Source organism: Cydia amplana, chromosome 5 (assembly GCF_948474715.1).
Source record: "Cydia amplana chromosome 5, ilCydAmpl1.1, whole genome shotgun sequence".
Taxonomy (NCBI): Eukaryota; Metazoa; Arthropoda; class Insecta; order Lepidoptera; family Tortricidae; genus Cydia; species Cydia amplana.
In genome coordinates, this window is record NC_086073.1 from 10,019,263 (window position 1) to 10,042,627 (window position 23,365).

At 47.4% G+C, this 23,365-nt stretch overlaps 1 protein-coding gene across 1 annotated transcript; it reads left to right on the forward strand.

Annotated features, from left to right (window-relative positions):
* Positions 1-396: 396 nt before the first annotated feature.
* Positions 397-22,991, forward strand: LOC134648009 (multiple epidermal growth factor-like domains protein 8). Its single transcript, XM_063502443.1, has 22 exons — positions 397-887; positions 963-1,154; positions 2,743-2,969; positions 5,179-5,370; positions 5,560-5,659; positions 5,902-6,347; positions 6,606-6,770; positions 7,304-7,440; positions 7,741-7,974; positions 8,174-8,310; positions 8,545-8,767; positions 10,096-10,634; positions 10,942-13,678; positions 14,389-14,823; positions 15,329-15,493; positions 16,091-16,662; positions 17,638-17,886; positions 19,140-19,402; positions 19,890-20,137; positions 20,420-21,075; positions 21,372-21,529; positions 22,840-22,991. The coding sequence occupies exons 1-22, from the start codon at positions 717-719 to the stop codon at positions 22,955-22,957; spliced, it is 8,364 nt and encodes a 2,787-aa protein (XP_063358513.1). The 5' UTR covers positions 397-716; the 3' UTR covers positions 22,958-22,991.
* The last annotated feature ends 374 nt before the right edge of the window (positions 22,992-23,365 follow it).

Genomic DNA, 23,365 nt, shown 5'->3' on the forward strand with positions numbered 1-23,365 from the left:
ACTGACAGAACGAGATACTCTTATGTCTCTTTCAGTAGGAGTAGCAGAGAAAGTGCTATTGTTGTTTGTCCTTGTTATAGTCTCACACTTCCCTTTCTTTTGGGTGCTAGTACTAGAGTAAGACAAAGACAGTATGATTTTCTCTGTCTATGTTTAAAATGAGAGTCCTGATCAAAAGTTTATTAAATTATACTTGGACAAGCAGATCTTGTCCGTAGAAAAAGGAGGCAAATTTGAAAAAAGTAGGCGCGAAGGGATAATATCCTCCCATAGAACATTTGAATTTCGCGCCTTTTTTTACTGACAAGATTTGCTTGACCAGCTATATTTACATGTTTGGCTGTTTGTTTCTTTACAGTGTTCCTAACGATGACATAAAAAAAGCAATCTTCAAACGTCAAACAAATGTCAAAACTGACTGTGAGATTCGTGAATTGTTTGTTTTTACGAAAAAATACATTAGAAAGTGCAAGCAAACAATTAACATTTATTATTCGAAGTCGGAATAATGCGAAAATAATAGTTTTATTCAATCAAATCAAAGATCTCGGGAGTCATTGTGGCATTCATCTTTTAAAGTGGTTAGCCTTGAAGTAGATGTCATCTATTACGATAAATGAGTGCTTGTTTATTTTACATTTAGTGATATTAGTTGCGAATTCACGATTATATGGCTTTGATGGTTGACTTATGTTTTGCGGCAAATCGGAAGAGGCATGTTTTTCCCACGGAATCGGGAGAAGGGAGTAGGCTTAGTCGTCGTGAGTTGGATCTGCCTGGCCGTGCTGTGTGCCGCGTCCTCGGCGCCCTGCGACAAGACGCGCAGGGTCTTCACCGAGCCCAGCGGCGTCATCACCGACGGACCCACCGACTCTAACTACACTCAAGTCAGTCACTCTCGCCATGACAATTAAATACTTAACATTTCACTTCAGCACACATTAATCATAGTTTTCTTATAGGACTCCCATTGTGAATGGCTTATCAAGGCAGCTAATAAAAGTCAGTTCATAACATTGAGTTTCCTGCGTATGGGCACAGAATGTTCTTATGACTATGTCTTTGTGTATGACGGAGACTCATTTGATGCACCATTACTTGGAAGCTTTAGTGGAAAAACTGAACCTCAAAATGTGACTGCCTCAAGTGGATATGTAAGTACTTTTCCACCATCTTATAATTTAAGCTGTAGCTATGATGATCACATTTACTTTACACCTTTACTTAATCAGTTTCATTCTGTGATTAAAATGTCATTAACACAAATTTAATCTGATATACACTTTATTCTGACCTTAAATAATGTCAATAGAACAAGATTTCATTCACGAGGCCTTTCATTTTTATTGGCATTTTATCGTATTTCTGTATCGCAATCTTTCCATAGTCGACTCTTTTATGTAGTAATAAATCAAATAGCCACTACATAAAAGAGTCGACTATGGAAAGATTGCGATACAGAAATACGATAAAATGCCGATAAAAATGAAAGGCCTCGTGTACAAGACCATCATAAGGCCGGTCCTCACTTATGGCAGCGAAATATGGCCAGTGACCCAGCGACATGTTCAAGCCATCCATGTGGCGGAAATGAAGATGCTGAGGTGGATGTCCGGCGTCTCCAGGATTGATAGGGTTCGTAACAAACACATCCGTGGTAGCCTAGGAGTGAGAGACGTCGCCGATAAGCTCCAAGAAAGTCGGCTGAGGTGGTTTGGGCATGTCAGAAGAAGGCCACCTGAATACGTAGGCAACAGAGCCCTTAGCTTTGCCTTACCAGGCCTGAACAGGAGGGGCCACCGCTGCCTTACCAAGGCAGCGGTGGCGTAATGTCATCGCCAAAGATTTAAACGCCTGTGGGTTGGCAGAAACCGATGTCCAGGATAGAGCGAAGTGGAAGGAGAAAAGTAGGAAAGCAGACCCCGTTACAGTACGGGACAAACGCTAGGAGGATGATGATGAATAGAACAAGATTTCATACTTAACAATATATACTTAAGAATATAACAACATTAAATTTGTTTTGGTGCACTTGTTTATGAAAAGGAAAAACCTGAACCACAACGCCCCTCAATTTTATCTAGTATAAATAAAAGTTAGATAGATATAATACTCTTTATTGGCACACCTCAGTGACAGGATACCTACTAAATATAAGAAATGAAGCAACTATTAATTAGTTATTTACTTTTTTCATATTAGCATATTTAAAAAAAATGCAGAGAATAAGAAAAATATACATACATACATACATACTTAAACATACTTAAACATACATATCATACTTAAACTTTATTTCACAAAACAATCAATCTGTTCCAATGATGAACTTGAAGTCCAATAACTTAATTTCCTGCATACATTTGTAGTAATAGATAACAATATATTCTGACATAAACATTATATTTATTGATATTTACTGAAAAATTTTTTTACAGCATTACAGCTAACACCATTTATATTCTAACTTTCAGGCAACATAGCCTAAAAAGATCTGATCACCTAAGAAGCCCAAACTGTGCAACAAGAAAAATGTATACTTTTATCATATTTACAACCAGATCAAATAGGGTACTAGCTATGGTACTAGTAATAGAAATAGTAATATTTTTGATCAGAATTCTCTTCAAAGTAATGAAAATAGCTATAAATAATATTGTACTATGTTGACATAAAACAAGTCATGTTTAAATTCATTAAATCTTTTTGTGAAGTTAGTATTTATATGTGTCTATGTTGCAGATGTTAATATTGCTGTATAGCGACACCAATTACGTTCTTGACGGTTTCCGAGCAACATACGCCATACATGACTGCCCCAACAACTGCACCGGCCACGGGTTGTGTGTGCAGCACAAGTGCTTCTGCTTTGGCACCCGCGGCGGGCAGGACTGCAGCTTGCAGCTCTGTCCTAACCAATGCTCAAATAATGGACAGTGCAAAGGAGATAGATGCTTATGCAAGAAGGGGTAAGAATGTTATAATAATTTATTTTTGTAATATAATGTGGTCGATCGTCGGATCGCTTGCCGCATGCGGATGCCGCACTATAGTACAAGATGGTGCCAAAAATGGCTCGCGAGCCAAAATACAGGTTTCCGCGGTCGAACAATGCTCGCGCGGCCGCTGCGCGATATTGAGACGCGACTTTAGGTGATGTGGCAAGGCTATGTCTTGCAAGAAAACATACATAAAATATCATGAATGTAGTATTTTGGAATTGGCACAAATGTAATAACTCTCTACAACTGCTAAAAACGGCTGCAGACGCACACGGTTACAATTCAACCTGTGTGCATTACGGTAAAGTTTTGAATGACGCGTTGTATAAACAGTAGCCCTGGCATTCAAAGGATTAAAAGATGTTGAAGAACCTCCCTGGAATAATTCTGCAGTCCTGTTAGAGTTTTAGAGAGCATTAGAGATTCCATTTTTATAGTCAACTAGCGACCCGCCCCGGCTTCCCACGGGTTAACAAATTTTACGTAAACCTTCCTCTTTAATCACTCTATCTACTAAAAAACGCATCAAAATCCGTTGCGTAGTTTTAAAGATCTAAGCATACATAGGGACAGACAGACAGCGGGAAGCGACTTTGTTTTATACTATATAGTGACAATTTCCTCTTTTCCGAAGACATCACACAAGTTGGTGAACAAATTTAAATTTCGGCTTTAACCCATTACCTTACTAACATTCAGTAGCACAGTATTACCAGATTAATGACTAAAGTAATAGAATTACGATTGCCGTGTTAGTGAATCACATAATACCGCGATGATAGTTGTTAGAATAGTTAATATGACGAGGTTCTAAATTGATGACTGCGTTTGTAGTGTAGGCATAATGATAATTAGGAAGTTGTTGATTTATTCCATCTTTCTTAGACAGTGAGATGGCTTGACATATTGAGTTTGTAGTTATGCTTTATATTATTGAAAATGAACATAAATCGTAAGCGTAACTATTGTTCATAATTGAATTTAGTTTTTTACTTGCTGTGTTTTATTTTTTTTTTTAAGTTAAATCTTCTAAGCAAGTTTTTGAACGCAGTAGCCAGCAACAGCATATTGCATTGTCAACAAAGCTTGTGACAGTACAATTTTAGACATGCACACGGAAAGTGTTCATGCTTACTCATGTTCCCATAACTGTGCTCGTTGAAATCGTCCTTATAAGTTTTACCTGCTCAGCTTACAATAAAAACTTGCATTATAAATTTTGAAGAAAATTCTTGTAGAAAAATATTGCTTTGGGACGCTACATGCGTCAGCACTTTTGCTGCATCGCACATTGGCCGCACCGTGAGGGCAGCAGGGGCAGCTGCTGAGGTGGCGGCGCTGAGAAAACGGGAGAAGTATGCGGAATTGGACGGCTATTTGTTTGTGCCTCTGGCGGTCGAAACGGCTGGCTGTTGGTGCTTAGAGGCTAGAGAGTTTTTTAAGGAGGTTGGGAACCGTTTGCGAGAAAGAGGCCTGGATCCCCGCTCCGGGTCATTCCTGGTGCAGAGGTTGTCCATCGCGATTCAGCGCGGTAATGCGGCGAGCGTTTTGGGCACCTTTGCGCCTGGGATGACGCGGGGTGGGATTTTTGACTAATTGCTGACTGCTTTGTTTTTGACTTGTGTTTTTTTTTTGTGTTATGTAATTTGTAGAAATGTAGTGTGTTTATGTGATGTTTTATATAATTAATGTAATTTTGGTGTATCTGACATTTTGATTAATTTGTTCTCTCTATTGGTTCTTAATAAATTGAATCTTGTGTTTTATATAATTGTCAACACTATTACATCCCAATGTAATCAACAGTCAAGTTGATCATTATAATTCCTTTCCATATTTCTGTTAAGTACTGGATATACGCACGGGTGGAGACGCGCGGGCGGCGGGCAGCACGCGACGTCATCGCGGCAAGCCGCGAGCGACGCGCGGCACACTCACTTGCCTTTACCTACTTCACCGGCAACGGACGAATACCGAATTTAATTTTATAATTGTTTGGCCGGGATTTCTTCTTGTAATTAAGGCGGAATAAACCAGCCTATTTTGATACAGTCCGCGATTTATTTCTACGTCCCAGTAGGACCCTAACATTTCCTGCTTCATTATCAATGTCAGCCACTCATTATATAGGAAGGCCAAGGCAATGTAATTCTGCAATTATCTCTACAATTTTCAGTTTTTCCGGCGAGTCTTGTTCTTTGAAGAAGAGCGACAAGGTCGGCAACAGCTGGCACTGGCTGTCTCGCTCGGAGAGCGGCATGACACGCCGCGCGGCGCACTCCGCTGTTTACGTCAACCACACGGACTCTCTATACGTATTTGGAGGATATGATCTGAATAAAGTTTTAGGCTTATTAGAAGTTTATAAGTGAGTCTATGTATTGTCTTTTGTACACTTAATTGAGACAAAGAATTTGAACAATATTATTTGTTCTAATATAGACCTTATTGTTAAGCAAGTAGTTTCAAATTACGACGACAGATTTTGCTCTGTTAAATTACTCATGTCTTACTCATGTAAAATTATTATAAAATAATATGTGATAACTTTTTACAGGTTCTCAACTAGTCAATGGTATGATGAAAATGGAAAAGTATTACGTAGATATCCAACTAATGAGGAAATAGATCAGTCATTTTTAACTCTCTTTACAAAGGTAACCATTTATTTTAATAACCAGATTTTACACCGTAACGAATTGTGCTATTTTGCTAGCAAACAACTGTGTTATTACGACATTTGCGACGTTGACCTAAAAATTATCATAACAAAGAGAGGTATCTCATGAAAAATTCAGCACCAGTTATAATTATTTCACGTTCCATTGTAATAATAGCCAAACAAAGCGCTTTTTGTAAGTATTCTGTACGAATAAATAAAACATGTTTCTTTCCACAGGGCAATACAGATGGCAGCTGGCAGATAGGCAATAGGAGTTCATTATTTAATTTACTTTTATCCTCGGTATCACACCATGACAAAACCACATTACCTCTTATGTATTCTCATTCACCAACACCTTATTCCGAAAGTTACTTGCATTTTACTGACAAGCCGGACTTCTCAAATGCTATTATGAAGTCTAATGACACAAAACCCGAGCCGAGATACGGGCACTCTGCCTGCGCCTTTTCTACTGGTTTTGTTTTGTATGGCGGAAAGCTATCAGACGGTAGTTTATCCTCGGAGCTGTGGCTGTATGACGCTGAGACTAATAGTTGGACGCTGAGAGCCGTGAATTCTTCATTCTTGCCTCCTGGACTAACTAGACATACGCTAACAGCTGTTAAGGATGAACTGTATCTTTTTGGAGGTAGTACGGTGGATGGAGAATTTTCATCAAAGTGAGTAATTTTATCATCCTGCATTTTTGCTAAAAGGAAAACTTGCACGATCTAGTGACAATGACTCATGAATGAGGCATTTCTTTATATTTGACCTCCAATCGCTAACTGATTGAGATGTTTTGCATTTATAATCTAATTTGAATTACAATGTAAAATTCAAGGTGATGGGGCCCAAAGAGAAATAACAAGTTCAACCTTGAATCATCTCAATGAGACTCATTAATATACATAATGTATATTTACCTTCCTTTTCAGTATGTATAAGATAAAACTAAGCGAGCCAAGTACGGAGAGTTGGGAGAAGGTGCAAGTTCGCGGCGGAAAGGAGTTGGACGTGCGAGTAGTCGCGCACACCGCCGTGTACCATTCGTACTCGAACTCGATCTTGGTGTACGGGGGCGTTGTCGCTAGTGTGGCGAGGTGAGTGTCAACAACTCTAGCAGCTGTACTATAATATGGTCATGCATATCGGCACTCACTACTTTGAAAAAATCTCGTATCTCAACCTGCTACTCAAAGTTGAAAAGCAGTAACTATGTATGCATCACATACGTAAAGTAGTGCCGATATACCTTACCTATTCCAACGAGATAAGATCTACCAATAGTTGTTAGTACAACAGTTATCGTAATACAGTAGCGATTGAGTATCGGTTCAGTCGCAATGTATCATCGCATACATACGTCCTTCCCACGCTGTTGCTAAACAGTTGCCAGCATGGAGTACTGTATTTTATGTTATTGCGTGCTTATGGTCGTTTTTTAGAACGCGTATATGCTTTTGTTGTAGGTTGTCGTACTATGTATACGTGTAGAAAAATAACGCCAGTCTAAGAGTATTTTTAACGATGAAAAGCGCGGGACAATCGAAGCAGTGATCACTTGCTCAATGGCTCAGATCATTATATAACTCGATATTAATAAAGGCACATTAATTTTGCTTTTGATTTTCAGATTTTCAAAACTGACCGATAGAATGTTTGCATTTGATATTGACAATTGTCATTGGAGCGAAATACATTATCCGAGGGCGCATTTAAGGGACACATACGTACCGAGAGAACGAGCTTTTCACACATCGACCATAATCGGTAATTGTACGATAAGGTTTTTACAGAACGTGACGTTTAGGAAAACTTTAGCTCACAATGCCAACTAACGTAAGATACATTTTAAATCAGCCAAGGAATTGAATCGAAGCCGAAAAAGGAATCGAATCTACTATTCAACTGTCCATAATCAAATGGCAGATCCATCTAGAACGACTGATGTGAATCGATATTTAATTACTGAAAAAGACGACAATTGTCATGGACTGCACTTAGAATCTTCTTCACAATCTATTATGTGGTTATTAAACGTCTGTAATTTCAATAATAATTTCATTGCAGGAAATTACCTGGTAGTGTTCGGCGGTTACTCGCATCGGCACAATAAAGAGGAGATATGCTACGACGGTCAAATGTACCTGTACCACCTGGGCTGCCACGCGTGGATCCCTCTGGAGGTCTTGGGCAGCCCTCGCGAGTTCTACCCTAAACGGCAGGGTGTCTTTGCACATGCAGCGGCTTTAAAACCTCCTTCAACGTTACTCATCGCTGGAGGATATCATGGGAATGTCAATGGTAAATATATTACCTTATACCTGTACCACCTGGGCTGCCACGCGTAGATCTCGCTTGAAGTGTTAGGCAGCCCTCGCGAGTTCTAATCACACTCCGCATTCTATGTTTTACACGTCCATGTGCCGAGAATTCTGATAGCAATAAAACCACTAAATAAACCTCAGTCAGGCTCAGTCTGACCATCAATATCTTGTTATAGGTGATCTGCTAGCATATGTGGTGCCGAGCTGGCAGGCGGGCATCAGCAACAGCGACCCCGAGTCGGCGTGTCCGCGGCATCAGAGCCAGCCGGAGTGCCTCGCGGACCCCGAGTGCGGCTGGTGCTCTGCGGACGATGTATGTACACAAGCTACTGTGTTAGATGATCTGTTGTATACGGCGTGGGACTAGCAAGTAGTAACATCGACCCCAAGTCACGACCGCGGCATCAGAGTCTGCCGGAATGCCTCGCAGACCCTGAGTGTGGATGTATGTACAGTACAGTACAGATAATGTATATTAGAGTGCAGCAGGCAGTGATAATAAAGTTCTTAATCATGGTGAAAATATAAGTAATCATATTTGTTCCAGACTTGTTACGGCAGAACGATCGGCTCAAACTGCACAACCAACTTACAATCCATCCGCTGCGGCGGCATCTGCCCAGCGCTGGGCGAGTGCCACTCGTGCCTCATCCACGGCCCGCCGCCCGGCCGCGCCGGCTCCCGGGCTCCGCTGCCGTCCGTCAGCACCAAGCTGGGGCTGCACCAGTGCAGCTGGTGTGTGCAGAACGCGCGCTGCCACCACAAGGACGGTACGTTACTGTCGAGTGCCACTCGTGCCTCATCCACGGCCCGCCGCCCGGCCGCGCCGGCTCCCGGGCTCCGCTGCCGTCCGTCAGCACCAAGCTGGGGCTGCACCAGTGCAGCTGGTGTGTGCAGAACGCGCGCTGCCACCACAAGGACGGTACGTTACTGTCGAGTGCCACTCGTGCCTCATCCACGGCCCGCCGCCCGGCCGCGCGGGCTCCCGGGCTCCGCTGCCGTCCGTCAGCACCAAGCTGGGGCTGCACCAGTGCAGCTGGTGTGTGCAGAACGCGCGCTGCCACCACAAGGACGGTACGTTACTGTCGAGTGCCACTCGTGCCTCATCCACGGCCCGCCGCCCGGCCGCGCCGGCTCCCGGGCTCCGCTGCCGTCCGTCAGCACCAAGCTGGGGCTGCACCAGTGCAGCTGGTGTGTGCAGAACGCGCGCTGCCACCACAAGGACGGTACGTTACTGTCGAGTGCCACTCGTGCCTCATCCACGGCCCGCCGCCCGGCCGCGCCGGCTCCCGGGCTCCGCTGCCGTCCGTCAGCACCAAGCTGGGGCTGCACCAGTGCAGCTGGTGTGTGCAGAACGCGCGCTGCCACCACAAGGACGGTACGTTACTGTCGAGTGCCACTCGTGCCTCATCCACGGCCCGCCGCCCGGCCGCGCGGGCTCCCGGGCTCCGCTGCCGTCCGTCAGCACCAAGCTGGGGCTGCACCAGTGCAGCTGGTGTGTGCAGAACGCGCGCTGCCACCACAAGGACGGTACGTTACTGTCGAGTGCCACTCGTGCCTCATCCACGGCCCGCCGCCCGGCCGCGCCGGCTCCCGGGCTCCGCTGCCGTCCGTCAGCACCAAGCTGGGGCTGCACCAGTGCAGCTGGTGTGTGCAGAACGCGCGCTGCCACCACAAGGACGGTACGTTACTGTCGAGTGCCACTCGTGCCTCATCCACGGCCCGCCGCCCGGCCGCGCCGGCTCCCGGGCTCCGCTGCCGTCCGTCAGCACCAAACTGGGGCTGCACCAGTGCAGCTGGTGTGTGCAGAACGCGCGCTGCCACCACAAGGACGGTACGTTACGGTCGAGTGCCACTCGTGCCTGGCCCACTTGATCAATGGGACCGTTGGTACTTAGAATATAACTGCTGTATTAAAATTTTTGCGTATAACCATGTGCGCGCTGCTTGTTGTATTTGTAAAACAAACATAGATACATTATTCTCTAAATGTTTAGTTTTTTAACTCCAAAACAATAAAAAGGGTGGATGTGAGAAGCTCCTTAGATATTTTATTGACAGGAGTATAATTAAATTGATTTAAGTATTTTATTTACAGATAACTACGGTGTTTGTGGCGAGGACACTCCTTCTCAAAACCCAGGCTGGTGGGGCACCACCGGCACCGAAGTGACGACTCCAGAGGAATGCAAAGATTTAGACAAACGACCCGGTCTCACGTTCCTGCGATACCAGCAGCCGGCAGACTGGAACCATCCCGACGGGGTGTCCGTCGTCAACGCGACTACCGTCGACTGGGCCACCGGCGGGGGAAGCAATCATATCTTTACCGGGTCAAGCGAAGCGCGGCTGAGAGGTTGGCTGCGCATTCCTCAGCACTGGAACGGGACGGGAGAAATCCTGCACGTATGCGCTGGATATTCGAACATATCGCTCGCGCTCGGGCCCAAGACGGAATCTATAGCCAACTTAACGGCCCAGCCGTCTGCCTGTTCTGTCGTCGACTGGCCGTCGCTGTTCCCAGGCAGACTAGCCGTCGACATGCACGCCAACGATACGTTACATACAGGGCTGTATCCTTCTCATCATCATGCCAAAATGGAACTGCTACATAATAAAACGACGGAAACTGCTAAGGTATACATTTTTTTTGTAGGTTGTTATTGTGTGTTTTTACAACTTTGTATGACTGAAATTTAACTCACTTTCGGTTTCCAATTGTACCGTCGGCATACCTAAGTAACTTCAGTGACAATATGGTATGGTACCATAAACCCGTTTTAATAATCGAAATTGAACTTTGTTACATTACAATGCATCGTTATCGACGTTAGTTGGGTTTATAATCGTACCGAGTTATAACTGCCTAACGATGATATAGTGTACGGGTAAAAAGTTACATCGATGTAACTTGTTTTTATCAAAGTTCTATCGTTTTTTGTAGGTATTCACATTCGAGTTCCTGGAGCCGTACTCGGACGGGCAGTGCCAGAACTACGACAACTGCCTGCTGTGCCTGGCCGACGCGGCGTGCGGCTGGTGCGAGCTCACCGACACGTGCGAGCCGCGCGCCGCCGACGAGCGCGCCTCGTGCGCCACCGCGGCCCCGGCCGGCGCCTGGCGCTACCTCACGCTGCAGCCCGCCGCCTGCCCCAACTGCTCCAACTACATCAGCTGCGAGCGCTGCGTGGCCGGCAACCACTGCGAGTGGTGGGCCGACGAGGCGCGCTGCGCCCGCCGCGGCCGCGCCGCCGGCGCCGTGGTGGAGCCCCGCGAGTGCCCCGCGCCCTGCCGCACGCGCCTCGACTGCGAGCACTGCCTCGACGAGCGCGGCCGCTGCGTCTGGTGCGAGGCCACGCGCCAGTGCTTCAGCTTCAGCGTCTACACCAGCGAGTACCAGTTCGGGCTGTGTCGCGAGTGGCTCGACCGCGCCTCGGCCGCGCCCGCCGCCGACGACGGCGCGCGCAAGGCCGGCCAGTGCAAGTCCTGCCGGGCGCACGCGCAGTGCTCCACCTGTCTCCGGTCCATGGGCTGCGGCTGGTGCCACTCGCACGAGAACCCGATCACGGGCGCGTGCACGGAGGGCGACTTCACGCGCGCGCACGCCGACTGCGCGTCGCTGCTCAACGTGTCGGCCGCCGACGCCGGGTGGGCGTACGCGCAGTGCCCCGACGTGGACGAGTGCGGCCTCAAGCTGCACGACTGCCACGAGCACGCCGTCTGCAACAACACGCACGGCTCCTACACGTGCAAGTGCAAGCAGGGCTACAGCGGCGACGGCCGCAAGAGCTGCGTGCAGACCTGCTACAACAACTGCATCCACGGGTACTGTCTGGGGGCGCCGCACTACAAATGTCACTGCGATTTAGGCTGGACGGGCGCCGATTGCTCCATCAATTGCGGCTGCCACAATCATTCGACGTGTCGCACCGGCGTCGGCCGCTGCGACGAGTGCCAGGACTGGACGGAGGGGAAGTTCTGCGAGTCGTGCAAGCCCGGCAGCCACGGGAACGCCACCACGGGCCAGGGCTGCCGCCGCTGCGACTGCAACGACCACGGCGACGAGACGCGCGGCTTCTGCGACGTCGCCACCGGCGAGTGCATCTGCAAGGACAACACTGAAGGACAGAACTGTGAGCGATGCAAACCAAAGTTTTACGGTGATCCCCGGCACGGCGGAAAATGCTATTATCAATGCGAGCCCAGGGGAATGCTCAACGCGTCACAGACTGAGGGTATAGGTTCCTATAAAAGCGACCCGGACATTAAGATCATAGGCCCATCGAAAGAATGTCTATGGATTATATCGGCCGGGGACATGAAAGATGCGATAATTCAGTTTACTATAAATTCTTCTACGCTGAACGTACCTTGTGATGAAAACGCGGTATACGTGTACGATGGGCTCGGAGGTGTGCCGGATATGAGCAATAACCAGCAGAGTCAGTTGCTCGGAGTGTTCTGCAATGGAGCGTCGTCAGGCATCGTGGAGGCACGCAGCGGGAACCTAACGGTCCATTACAAACAGGGACAGGTGGAACAAGGATTCGAAGGCGTCTACAAATCACTAGCATGCGGTCTCTACTGCCCGTGGCCGAGAGTGTGCACCAAGGGCCACTGCGTCTGTCGCGAAGGTTTCGGCGGGCCCGATTGCGAAGTGGACATTTGTCGCAACAACTGCAGCATGGCCAACGACGTCGGAACATGCGATCCCAGCTACGGCCGCTGCCTCTGTAACGAAGGGTACGGCGGCGACGACTGTTCTATTAAACTCGACAAAACGCAACTCGTGTTTACGGAACTTTTCAATTCAGAATATTTGTCCGACGGATTAGATCATCTCAGAAAGACTTTGCCCAGATTCGGGCACAGTTTAGTAGCAGATAGAAGAGGACTGTGGATGTTCGGCGGGTACTCGCTGTCACATGGACCTCTGAATGATATCAGATTTTTCGACACCAAGAATAATACATGGATGCAAGTTACCGTCGAAGCGACTCCTGACGCTAAAATGCCCGAAGGTCGTTACTTCCACGCGTCAGAAATTTATCACTCAAAACAGAACATTTACATCTACGGTGGACTCAGTTTACAAGAAAAGAACGGTCAGAATAAGACACTAGGAGATTTCTGGCAGTTCAGCCTAAAAGACCAGAGATGGAATATCATCAACAACAAAGAGAAACAACCGCCTCCTCTCGCGGGCCACACGCTGACACTTCAGAAGTACCAAGATTACGAGAGTCTCGTGCTTATCGGTGGATTTTCTTTAGAGGAGGGCATGATGGCCGATATTTGGGAATTCGATCTTGACAATGATAAGTGGATAAAATTGAATTGCGGGGGTTCTAAGCCGGCCGGTGTTATAGGACACAGCACAGTGTATCACGCGCCGTCGCAGAGCCTGTACGTTTACGGGGGGATATTGTATTCTTACAACGGGACATCGCTTTCTAACAAACTTTTTGCTCTCCACTACCCAACTAAGAAATGGAGCGAGTTGCCTAACTTCCCCCGCCGGAACCATTACCACGAGCTGCCACAGCCCGCGTACCTGCACTCGGCTGTGACAACCAACGATTACATGGTCGTGTTTGGCGGTCGCAGCGACCCTGACCACAGATCTGACTCGCTCATCGCCTACATCTATAGTTGCAACCAGTGGGTCAGGCTTGTCAAAGGTCAGTTCACTTAACTACACTTTAATAGTTTTGTCTGCAAATAATGCAACCAAGGTATAAGATCATAGTTTTAAGATAAGACTGAGCACAAGATGGATTCTTCTGGTATTTTAGGTTGCATGCCAAATTTGCTTCTATTTACTTCTTACATATAATATCTTCGCCCCGACCGATTGAAAACTTCAATTATAAATTTAAAACAACAATATCGTTTTTGGGCTGGCCAATTTATACATATGGAAGTTAAAGGGTTAAACCGCTTTTTATTGATTCTAATTCCTGATTTTTTAGGGTTCCGTACCCAAAGGGTAAAAACGGGACCCTATTACTAAGACTCCGCTGTCCGTCCGTCCGTCCGTCCGGCCGTCCGTCCGTCTGTTACCAGGCTGTATCTCACGAACCGTGATAGCTAGACAGTTGAAATTTTCACAGATGACGTATTTCTGTTGCCGCTATAACAACAAATACTAAAAACAGAATAAAATAAAGATTTAAGTGGGGCTCCCATACAACAAACGTGATTTTTGACCGAAGTTATGCAACGTCGGGCGGGGTCAGTACTTGGATGGGTGACCGTTTTATTGCTTGTTTTGCTCTATTTTCGTTGATGGTGCGGAACCCTCCGTGCGCGAGTCCGACTCGCACTTGGCCGGTTTTTTTATACGTACTATTTTTTATTCTAGTATTAAGCTTGTTCCTCATGGTTTTAGGTATCAGTATAGTCGGCCACCCACCGCCGCCGACCATAGCCCACGCGATGGCCATCGACATGGAGTCAGAGAACGAAGGCTACATCTACATCATCGGGGGCTGGACCGGCAGCGCTCACTGCCAGGTCACGCGCATATCCCTCCCCGAAGACCTCTGCTCCCTCTGGAGCGCTAGCAAGCTGGAGTGTCGAAGCCAGATGGGCTGTAGCTTTTGCAGCTCAGGGAACTATACTAAATGCTTCTCTGTGAACAAGCCCGGGTGCGAGAGCAGTGATAGGGTGTCGACGAATTCTGGGGAAGCGTGCGATATGGAGCTTGTTGCAAGGCGCGCTTGTGAGAATTTTACTACGTGCGCGTCCTGCCTGGCCGCTTGGCCGCTGTATCCCGAAGAGAAACCGGCCTGCCGGTGGTGCGAGTCCTGTGCTGCTGCTGTTGGTACGTATAGTTGGTCAAGCAAATCTTGTCAGTAAAAAAAGCGCGAAATTCAAATTTTTCTATGGGATTTGATTCTTCGCGCCTACATTTGTCAAATTTGCGCCTTTTTCTACTGACAAGATCTGCTTGACCAAGTATATTTAATAGTTTACCATCGTTTGTAAAATGTCCTCGGTTTTTTATGTGGCTTAAGCCGTTTTTAGCTCAGTTATACAAGTAACCTTGCCAAATCGTACCGGAAAAATCGGAAAAGCGGTAAAAAAACACTATATTTGTTATATCGTTAAATTAGTTAAAATCTCGGGGCTGAGGTGTAGGGTTGGAGCCGGTTAACTTTATTTGACGTTCATAAGCGCATTGTAATTATGCCTACTTGAATAAACTATCTTTTATCTTTTTTAGTAGAATTTTCAATAAAAATACTTTCCGTCAGCTAAGTTTAAATTGTAATGACATTTTTATTCGTTTATTTCGAACTATTCCTTTAATCCAACTCCTTGCACAGGTGAATGTGTACCTACGGACGAGTCATGTACCAGTATAAAGTGCAACGCTGGGACCACCTACATCAGCGACGTCGGCCAGTGTCCGGAGCACAGGTGCGTCGCGTCTGACTGCGAGAAATGCGTCAACAACCAGTGCACATGGACGCGCCATGCTAGCAGAGAAGGTAGGTCAAACATTACAAATTGATGTGTACTTCCTGGGCACAGACAAGACATCCTCTAGACTGAGCATAGTAACGCTACCCCCTCTGCCACTTATACGGTAGTTTTACTCCATCTTCGAGTCAATCCCGTGCCGTGATTGGTCCGTGTCTTTGAACGGACCAATCACGGCACGGGATTCGCTCACTTCGTCCCCCCGCACCCCCGTATTTTTAGCAGCATCGGTTTCATGAAATAATTGCTCTAAACTCCGTCTAGAGGATTCCTAGTCTATGTTCCTGGGTCTCTATTGTTTCCCAAATCGTTTTAAGCCATAATGTATTGATTGCCCGAATTTTCGTTAGTCATAATTCATTTGGTTCAGAAACGCGTCACTTTTCAGGATTGCCATAAAACAAACCTAACCTATCTATAGGATAGGTAACCTAACGAAAATCTTGAAATGTTAACGGTTTCAGTTTTATGACTAATGATAATATGACAAATAATGCATTATGACTTAAAACTTTATGGGAAACAACGGGACCCCGTACTTTCTTTCCATATTATATTGTAAGATTCAAAATGTATATGTAGTCTGACCGAACGATCTGTTGTAGGACAAATGACAAGAATTTCAGAGGAACCAACAGAGCTGTTCAACTGGACTTGCGCCGCAATAGAAGAGCAAGGTCGCACCAGCATCCGCCCAAGAACTAGAGAAGAGTGCCCGAGCCGTTGTCATACATACACCGACTGCCAATCGTGCCTGAGCTCCGACGGAGCTGAAGGAGGCTTCGCTGAATGCCACTGGGCGACATACTTGGGGAAATGCATTTCACCAGCGTATCAACCTGTATACTGCGCGGGCGGGGTCTGCGGGCTCGTTCTAACCAAAGCCGATAAAAACAAATGCCCAGCGCCTTGCGATACATTCGAGCAGTGCACGGAGTGTCTCCACCATTCGCACTGCGGCTGGTGTGCGATAGAGGGCGCCAACGGCGAGGGCGTGTGCACGGAAGGCTCGATCGACTCGCCGCTGGAGTACTCGACGCGGACCTCGTGCGCGGCGGTCTACACGAGCGCGCATCAGTTGAACGAGACCATCGACACGTTCTCCTGGCACTACACGCGTTGCCCGCCCGAAAATGAGTGTGAGAATAATCATCACCAGTGTAAAGCTGATTCTGAGGTACGTGACACATTTTGCCGCTATCTACTTATTTATTAAAAAACAATACACTCCTTTTTTTGGGCAGTCGTGTAAATAGAGTCTGTTCAAAGTATGGAAATAATATTTCGTTCATATTAGGTATCGAATGTGAGTATCAAATTTCTATGAAAATATGAGTAGTGACTCTTCCACACTGAATTCTGTCAAAGTCGGTGCAAAGTTAGCTTTATTAAACGCTATCATTTTTAAACCTTCGAATTTTATGATTAGGGACAGTTTAAATTAAAACAATAGCAATAGAGTCTCTTAATAAATATGACTACATCTTGTTGGTTACCTATTATTTTGCAGATACCGTTTTATTGCTATAATTTTTTACTTAAAAATATATTAAAAACTGATCGAAATATTTTCTTATATAAGTAAAGCTGGGTCCAGACGGTGCAGACTTGCGCTGCGCAGACTGTTGCACGGACAAAAGTATGTGCGACTCACATCGTCCACACGATACAGACATATTAGTTGTTCTTTAAACCTCGTGGTGTGCGGACGTCTTCATATCCCTATTACAGTACTCTTTGGGCTTAATTTTCCATACAGCTGGAAGGGACTTATATAGATCTATAAATTCAACTAAGAATTCTCTCGAATATTTTCTTAAATCGTTCATTTTTATAATAAAAACAAAGCAAACTGTTAATTAATTAACCAAAGTTGTCGTAAGTTGACCCAAACAAGTCTGAACATGCGTCCACACAGTCAGACACAGTGCACTAGTCGGCGCAAACACGCATGTCTGCGCCGACTTTTTGATGCCAGATACAAAAATGCACAGATGTCGTTACAGATTTGAGACTTCACGTCCACACGTCCCATTTGCACCGACTTAAGTCTGTACAGACACGCTGCGCAGACTAAAGTCTGTGACGTGTAGACCCACCTTAAGCATTCGGTGCCTCTTCTCAATCCTTAAATATCCCTTCCTGTGCATAGGTGTGCCGCGATCTACCAGCGGGCTACGTGTGCGAGTGCGGCGCGGGGCACAAGCGCGGCGCGGACGGCTGCGCGGCGGTGTGCGCGCAGGGCTGCGTGCGCGGCGCGTGCGTGCAGCCGGACGTGTGCCGCTGCGACTTCGGCTACGTCGGCGCCAACTGCACCATCCAGTGCCAGTGCAACGGGCACGCGCACTGCGAGGGGCCCGACAAGCTCGACAAGTGTATCGAGTGCCACAACAACACCATGGTGAGTTTGGCCTTATCCCTCAAATGTGTCGCGTGCGAGGCAGCGCCAATGGCTTCTTAGCGGCAATAGGAGAGAAGCTAGATAACCCTTTTTATAGACACTGGGTGTAGCTGCACGCTCCTAAGTACCAGGACTGTAAATAGTAATTTGTAAGTTTTTATTAGGATAGGACTAGGATAAACTAACATAGATATAAGTAAATAGTACTGTACATAACTAACAAATATGGACTGTAATTTTGGTCTGAAATAAATATATATTGAATTGAATTGAATTTTGGCATTTCTGTCAGTTGGAAACTAAATTTACACATACCTACTAACGACTGAGTCATTCTTTGGGATCTGTGAATTGATGTAAACTTGCATAGGGGAGTAGATTAAGTTAAGTAATATTAAAATTATGAATAAATAGACATTGCATTTAACAGGTGTGTAACTGTGTAAGAGGTTCCTAAGATTTATGAATAGGGGGTAATAATCTAGTTGACAGCATAGTGGAAGCAGTGTATAGTGAATGCTTGAGATTCTGTGAGGCGATGGATGCTAGGTGCTCAACTTTTCCAATGTAATTTGTCTGTCCTAATTTGTCTATGCTAGTGTAATGTGCTATTATTGTTGTTATAAGTATTGTTATTGTTGTTAGTCTAAGTTTCGTGACGCATTGGTTTAACTGTAAAGTCATGTAAAAAAACCGGCCAAGTGCGAGTCGGACTCGCGCACGGAGGGTTCCGCACCATCAACAAAAAATAGAGCAAAACAAGCAAAAAGACGGTCACCCATCCAAGTACTGACCCCGCCCGACGTTGCTTAACTTCGGTCAAAAATCACGTTTGTTGTATGGGAGCCCCACTTAAATCTTTATTTTATTCTGTTTTTAGTATTTGTTGTTATAGCGGCAACAGAAATACATCATCTGTGAAAATTTCAACTGTCTAGCTATCACGGTTCGTGAGATACAGCCTGGTGACAGACGGACGGCCGGACGGACAGCGGAGTCTTAGTAATAGGGTCCCGTTTTTACCCTTTGGGTACGGAACCCTAAAAACCGTTTTAAAATCAAGGCCATGTAAAGAGTGATGGGGTTATTCATAAACTTTTGTTAAATCTAACAAACCGTCGATAATCGTTTGCCTTATCCCTAATTTTGGCATTTCCGTCTGTTGGAAAGCGACAAAATTTAACAGGTTTGTAAGAGGTTGCTAAGTTTGATGAATAATAATCTAGTTGATCTAATTATACCTTTTACTTCAGGGTAACCAATGCGAGAAATGCAAGCCGAACTTCGTCGGCGATCCGACCGACAACGGGCAGTGCATCCCCTGCTCGGTGTACTGCCACGGGCACACCAGCATCTGCACGAGCGAGGAGCGCGACACCAGCGACCTGGACGAGTACTACCAGAGTGCGAAGGCGCGCTGTGTGCGGTGCGCGAACTATACGGACGGACCGCGCTGCGAACGCTGTATTGAAGGATATTTTAGAGGATCGGAGAACCTTAGCGATCCTTGCCGACCGTAAGTATTACATTTTTCAAATGAATGTTTTATTGCGAAGTATACAACTAAAGTACTTTTATTTATTTAAACTGTTGCACAAAATACAAAAATAATGTACAAATGGCGAACTTAATGCATAATGGCACTTTTATAATACCTACAACTCCTCTATAAATAATGACAAAATCTTTTCAGAATGTACAAAATTAAAAAGGTTACGCCTAGTCTTTACACATATGTATTTTTCATCAAACTTGCTCGAGAAAAATCTTATTTCATGCCGGTGTACTGAAAGACAAAGGCCTATATTGTTCCCGCGGGAGTTATGGATTCTAAAAAAAGCCAACCAACGTGTCGTGTCGAAAACATCGTCATGAATATGTCTTATATGTCCAAAGAAATTGGTGGAATTAAATCCGTTGAATATCGCCCCCTTGAGCCTGCGACGATACAAACCTTTGTCTAAACTATATTATATAGACTAAATTAGTAATTTTTCATACAGTTGCGAATGCCACGGCCACGGCGACACTTGCGACCCGGTGACAGGCGAGAAATGCAACTGCGGCAACAACACCGAGAGCGACGCGTCCTGCCAGACCGCCAGCTCCAGCAAGAACTCTGCGCAGGAGTGCTGGCGCTACCAGTGCGTCAAGTGCCGCGACCTCTACATGGGCGACCCGCGCAACGGGCACCAGTGCTACAAGACCATCAACATTGAAAATAAACTGTGCTTCGATGGCAAGTCCATCGGTGAGTAAATCTTTGGAAATTAGAAATGAGACTAGAACTTTGTCATAGTCATTTATTTGATAAAACCGGTTTACATGTCAAAAATGTGCAATTATATAACCATAATGAATTAACTTATAATATTGTTTTATTTGGAGTTTGGCAGGGCCGCCATGTGAGAATCGATATTAAAGTAAAAACCTAATTTCAGTGACGATATATTCTGGATATTAAACTCGTTGGTGAGTGATAGTTGAACGACTATAAATATTACCATATTAAAAGCTTTATATCTTATTTTAGATGAATGCAAGATTAAGCCGCGTCCGCTATACCCCGGCCAGACGGTGTTCGTAGCCGTAAATCCGAGATACATGAACGTAGACATACGAGTGGTAGTGGACGTAACGCAGGGCGCTGTAGACCTCTACCTGAGCCCTAACGACAGCTCGTTCGTCGTCTCCGTGAACGGCACGCACGGCGCGCACGTCGTCGAGATCGACCCGGCGTATTACAAACACGAGCCGTATCGCAAAATGCCGACGTTCGACGATAACGTTGAAGAGTCGCCACGCATGACCTGGCATTATGAGAAGACAGAGTATACGCTTGCAGATTACAAGGCGAAGGATCTCGCAACCTACATAACTGTTGATAAGAAGAATATCTTGTTGCGCGTGCGCGAGCTCCGCAACCGTCTCGTTTTGACCCTGCCTGAAAAATTCCACGAACTTGGACACACTAAATTCTACATGATAATCCGCGCGCGTCGCTCTGATGATGGCGCCGCTAGCTTCGGACTGGTGTTTTTCAGACAGGACCAGCTACACATCGACCTGTTCGTGTTCTTCTCTGTGTTCTTTTCGTGTTTCTTTCTGTTTCTGGCGGCGTGCGTGGTCGCGTGGAAGGCGAAACAGGCCGCGGACGTGCGGCGGGCGAGGAGGCGACACGTTGTTGAGGTGAGTTTATACTGTTTTGACGTAATTCACGATATGATATGGCCTTTAAACGGTGCTTTTATATAAAGGCTGTGTAAAAATACAAGCAAATTTATTGCTTAGGCGGCTCCATCCAGACCATAAAAACTTTTATTTTACGAAACTTGTATTTTGTAAATTAACTGTTTGGTATCTGTGTTTTCCGTTCTGTCAAGTTTGATATCCATTGCGATTTTACAAGTTACAAAACTTTTGGCTCTCGAAATTGCTATTACCATCGGCGTCCTAGAATCCACATAACTTTATTCGCTCTTTAGATGCTGCACATGGCGAAGCGGCCATTCGCGGCCGTGACGGTGGTGCTGCACGGCGCGGGCGCGGGCGCGGGCAAGCGGCGGCGCGCGCCCGACCTGCGGCCCGTCGCCATCGAGCCCACCGGCGACGGCCGCGCCGCCGTCACCTCCGTGCTCGTCAGGTATGTACCGGGCGTGACACGTGGCCGGTCGCGGCCGTGACGGTGCTGCACGGCGCGCGCCCGACCTGCGGCCCGTCGCCATCGAGCCCACCGGCGACGGCCGCGCCGCCGTCACCTCCGTGCTCGTCAGGTATGTACCGGGCGTGACACGTGGCCGGTCGCGGCCGTGACGGTGCTGCACGGCGCGCGCCCGACCTGCGGCCCGTCGCCATCGAGCCCACCGGCGACGGCCGCGCCGCCGTCACCTCCGTGCTCGTCAGGTATGTACCGGGCGTGACACGTGGCCGGTCGCGGCTGTGACGGTGCTGCACGGCGCGCGCCCGACCTGCGGCCCGTCGCCATCGAGCCCACCGGCGACGGCCGCGCCGCCGTCACCTCCGTGCTCGTCAGGTATGTACCGGGCGTGACACGTGGTCGGTCGCGGCTGTGACGGTGCTGCACGGCGCGCGCCCGACCTGCGGCCCGTCGCCATCGAGCCCACCGGCGACGGCCGCGCCGCCGTCACCTCCGTGCTCGTCAGGTATGTACCGGGCGTGACACGTGGTCGGTCGCGGCTGTGACGGTGCTGCACGGCGCGCGCCCGACCTGCGGCTCGTCGCCATCGAGCCCACCGGCGACGGCCGCGCCGCCGTCACCTCCGTGCTCGTCAGGTATGTACCGGGCGTGACACGTGGCCGGTCGCGGCTGTGACGGCGCGCGCCCGACCTGCGGCCCGTCGCCATCGTGTCACGTCAGGTATGTACCGGGCGTGACACGTGGTCGGTCGCGGCTGTGACGGTGCTGCACGGCGCGCGCCCGACCTGCGGCCCGTCGCCATCGAGCCCACCGGCGACGGCCGCGCCGCCGTCACCTCCGTGCTCGTCAGGTATGTACCGGGCGTGACACGTGGCCGGTCGCGGGCGTGACACGTGGCCGGTCGCAGCTGTGACGGTGCTGCACGGCTCCGTGCTCGTCCGGTTTGAAGGGGTACGCGGCGAGCGGCCACGGCAGGGTCGCCATGTAAGAAGCTCATTTGCAAGGAGGCTACAGTTATCATCATAGTATACACATAGCAACGGGGTCCGTCTCATGAGAGCTTATTCTAACAACTTGAAATGCAAACGAACTGTTTTTGTTATAAGACACTTCCACTTTTGTTACAAGTTACAATTTTTCATGAAATTTATCTCACCCCTCAAATCCCGAACACACTTTTTGCTCATCTCATTTGGCGTCCCGTTTCGGCGGTACTTCCACGTCATCGAGTCGTTCTGGCTCAAAAAACGAATAGATTTTTCCATACGCTTCCATAAACTGTTTGTGTCTCGCAGGTTGCCGGGCGGGGCCTGCGCGCCGGTGCGGCTGGCGCTGGCGTCGTCGCTGGTGCTGGTGTCGCGCGCGCCCGCGGTGCGCGCGCGCCGCCGCGCGCCGCCGCCGCGACACACCTAGCCCTGGGCCGCGCGCCCGTACGTCTCCACGCTGTAGCCGTCCGGGCCGAACTCGTCCACGGAGCCGGGCTGGATCCTGCCCGTGCGGAGGTATCGCTATTTAATTTAAAGGGGAATAGAATTTCAGAGTACGGATCATAGAGAAATAAAGACAAGAGTGCTCACTCCATACATCAGTTCAGAATATTAATTTCAGTCTCTACATCTAGCATCGAGTAGCGGAACTATCAGTACTGCTACTTGACAATAGATGTAGCACCGACCGGAAGGTCTTATCTCAACAGCATAAAGACTTTCCGGTAGGTGCTACATCTATTGTCAAGTAGTAGTACTGATAGTTCCGCTACTCGATGCTAGATGCTAATAGTCTTTTTGGTACTAAAACTGATGTATGGAGTGAGCACTCTAT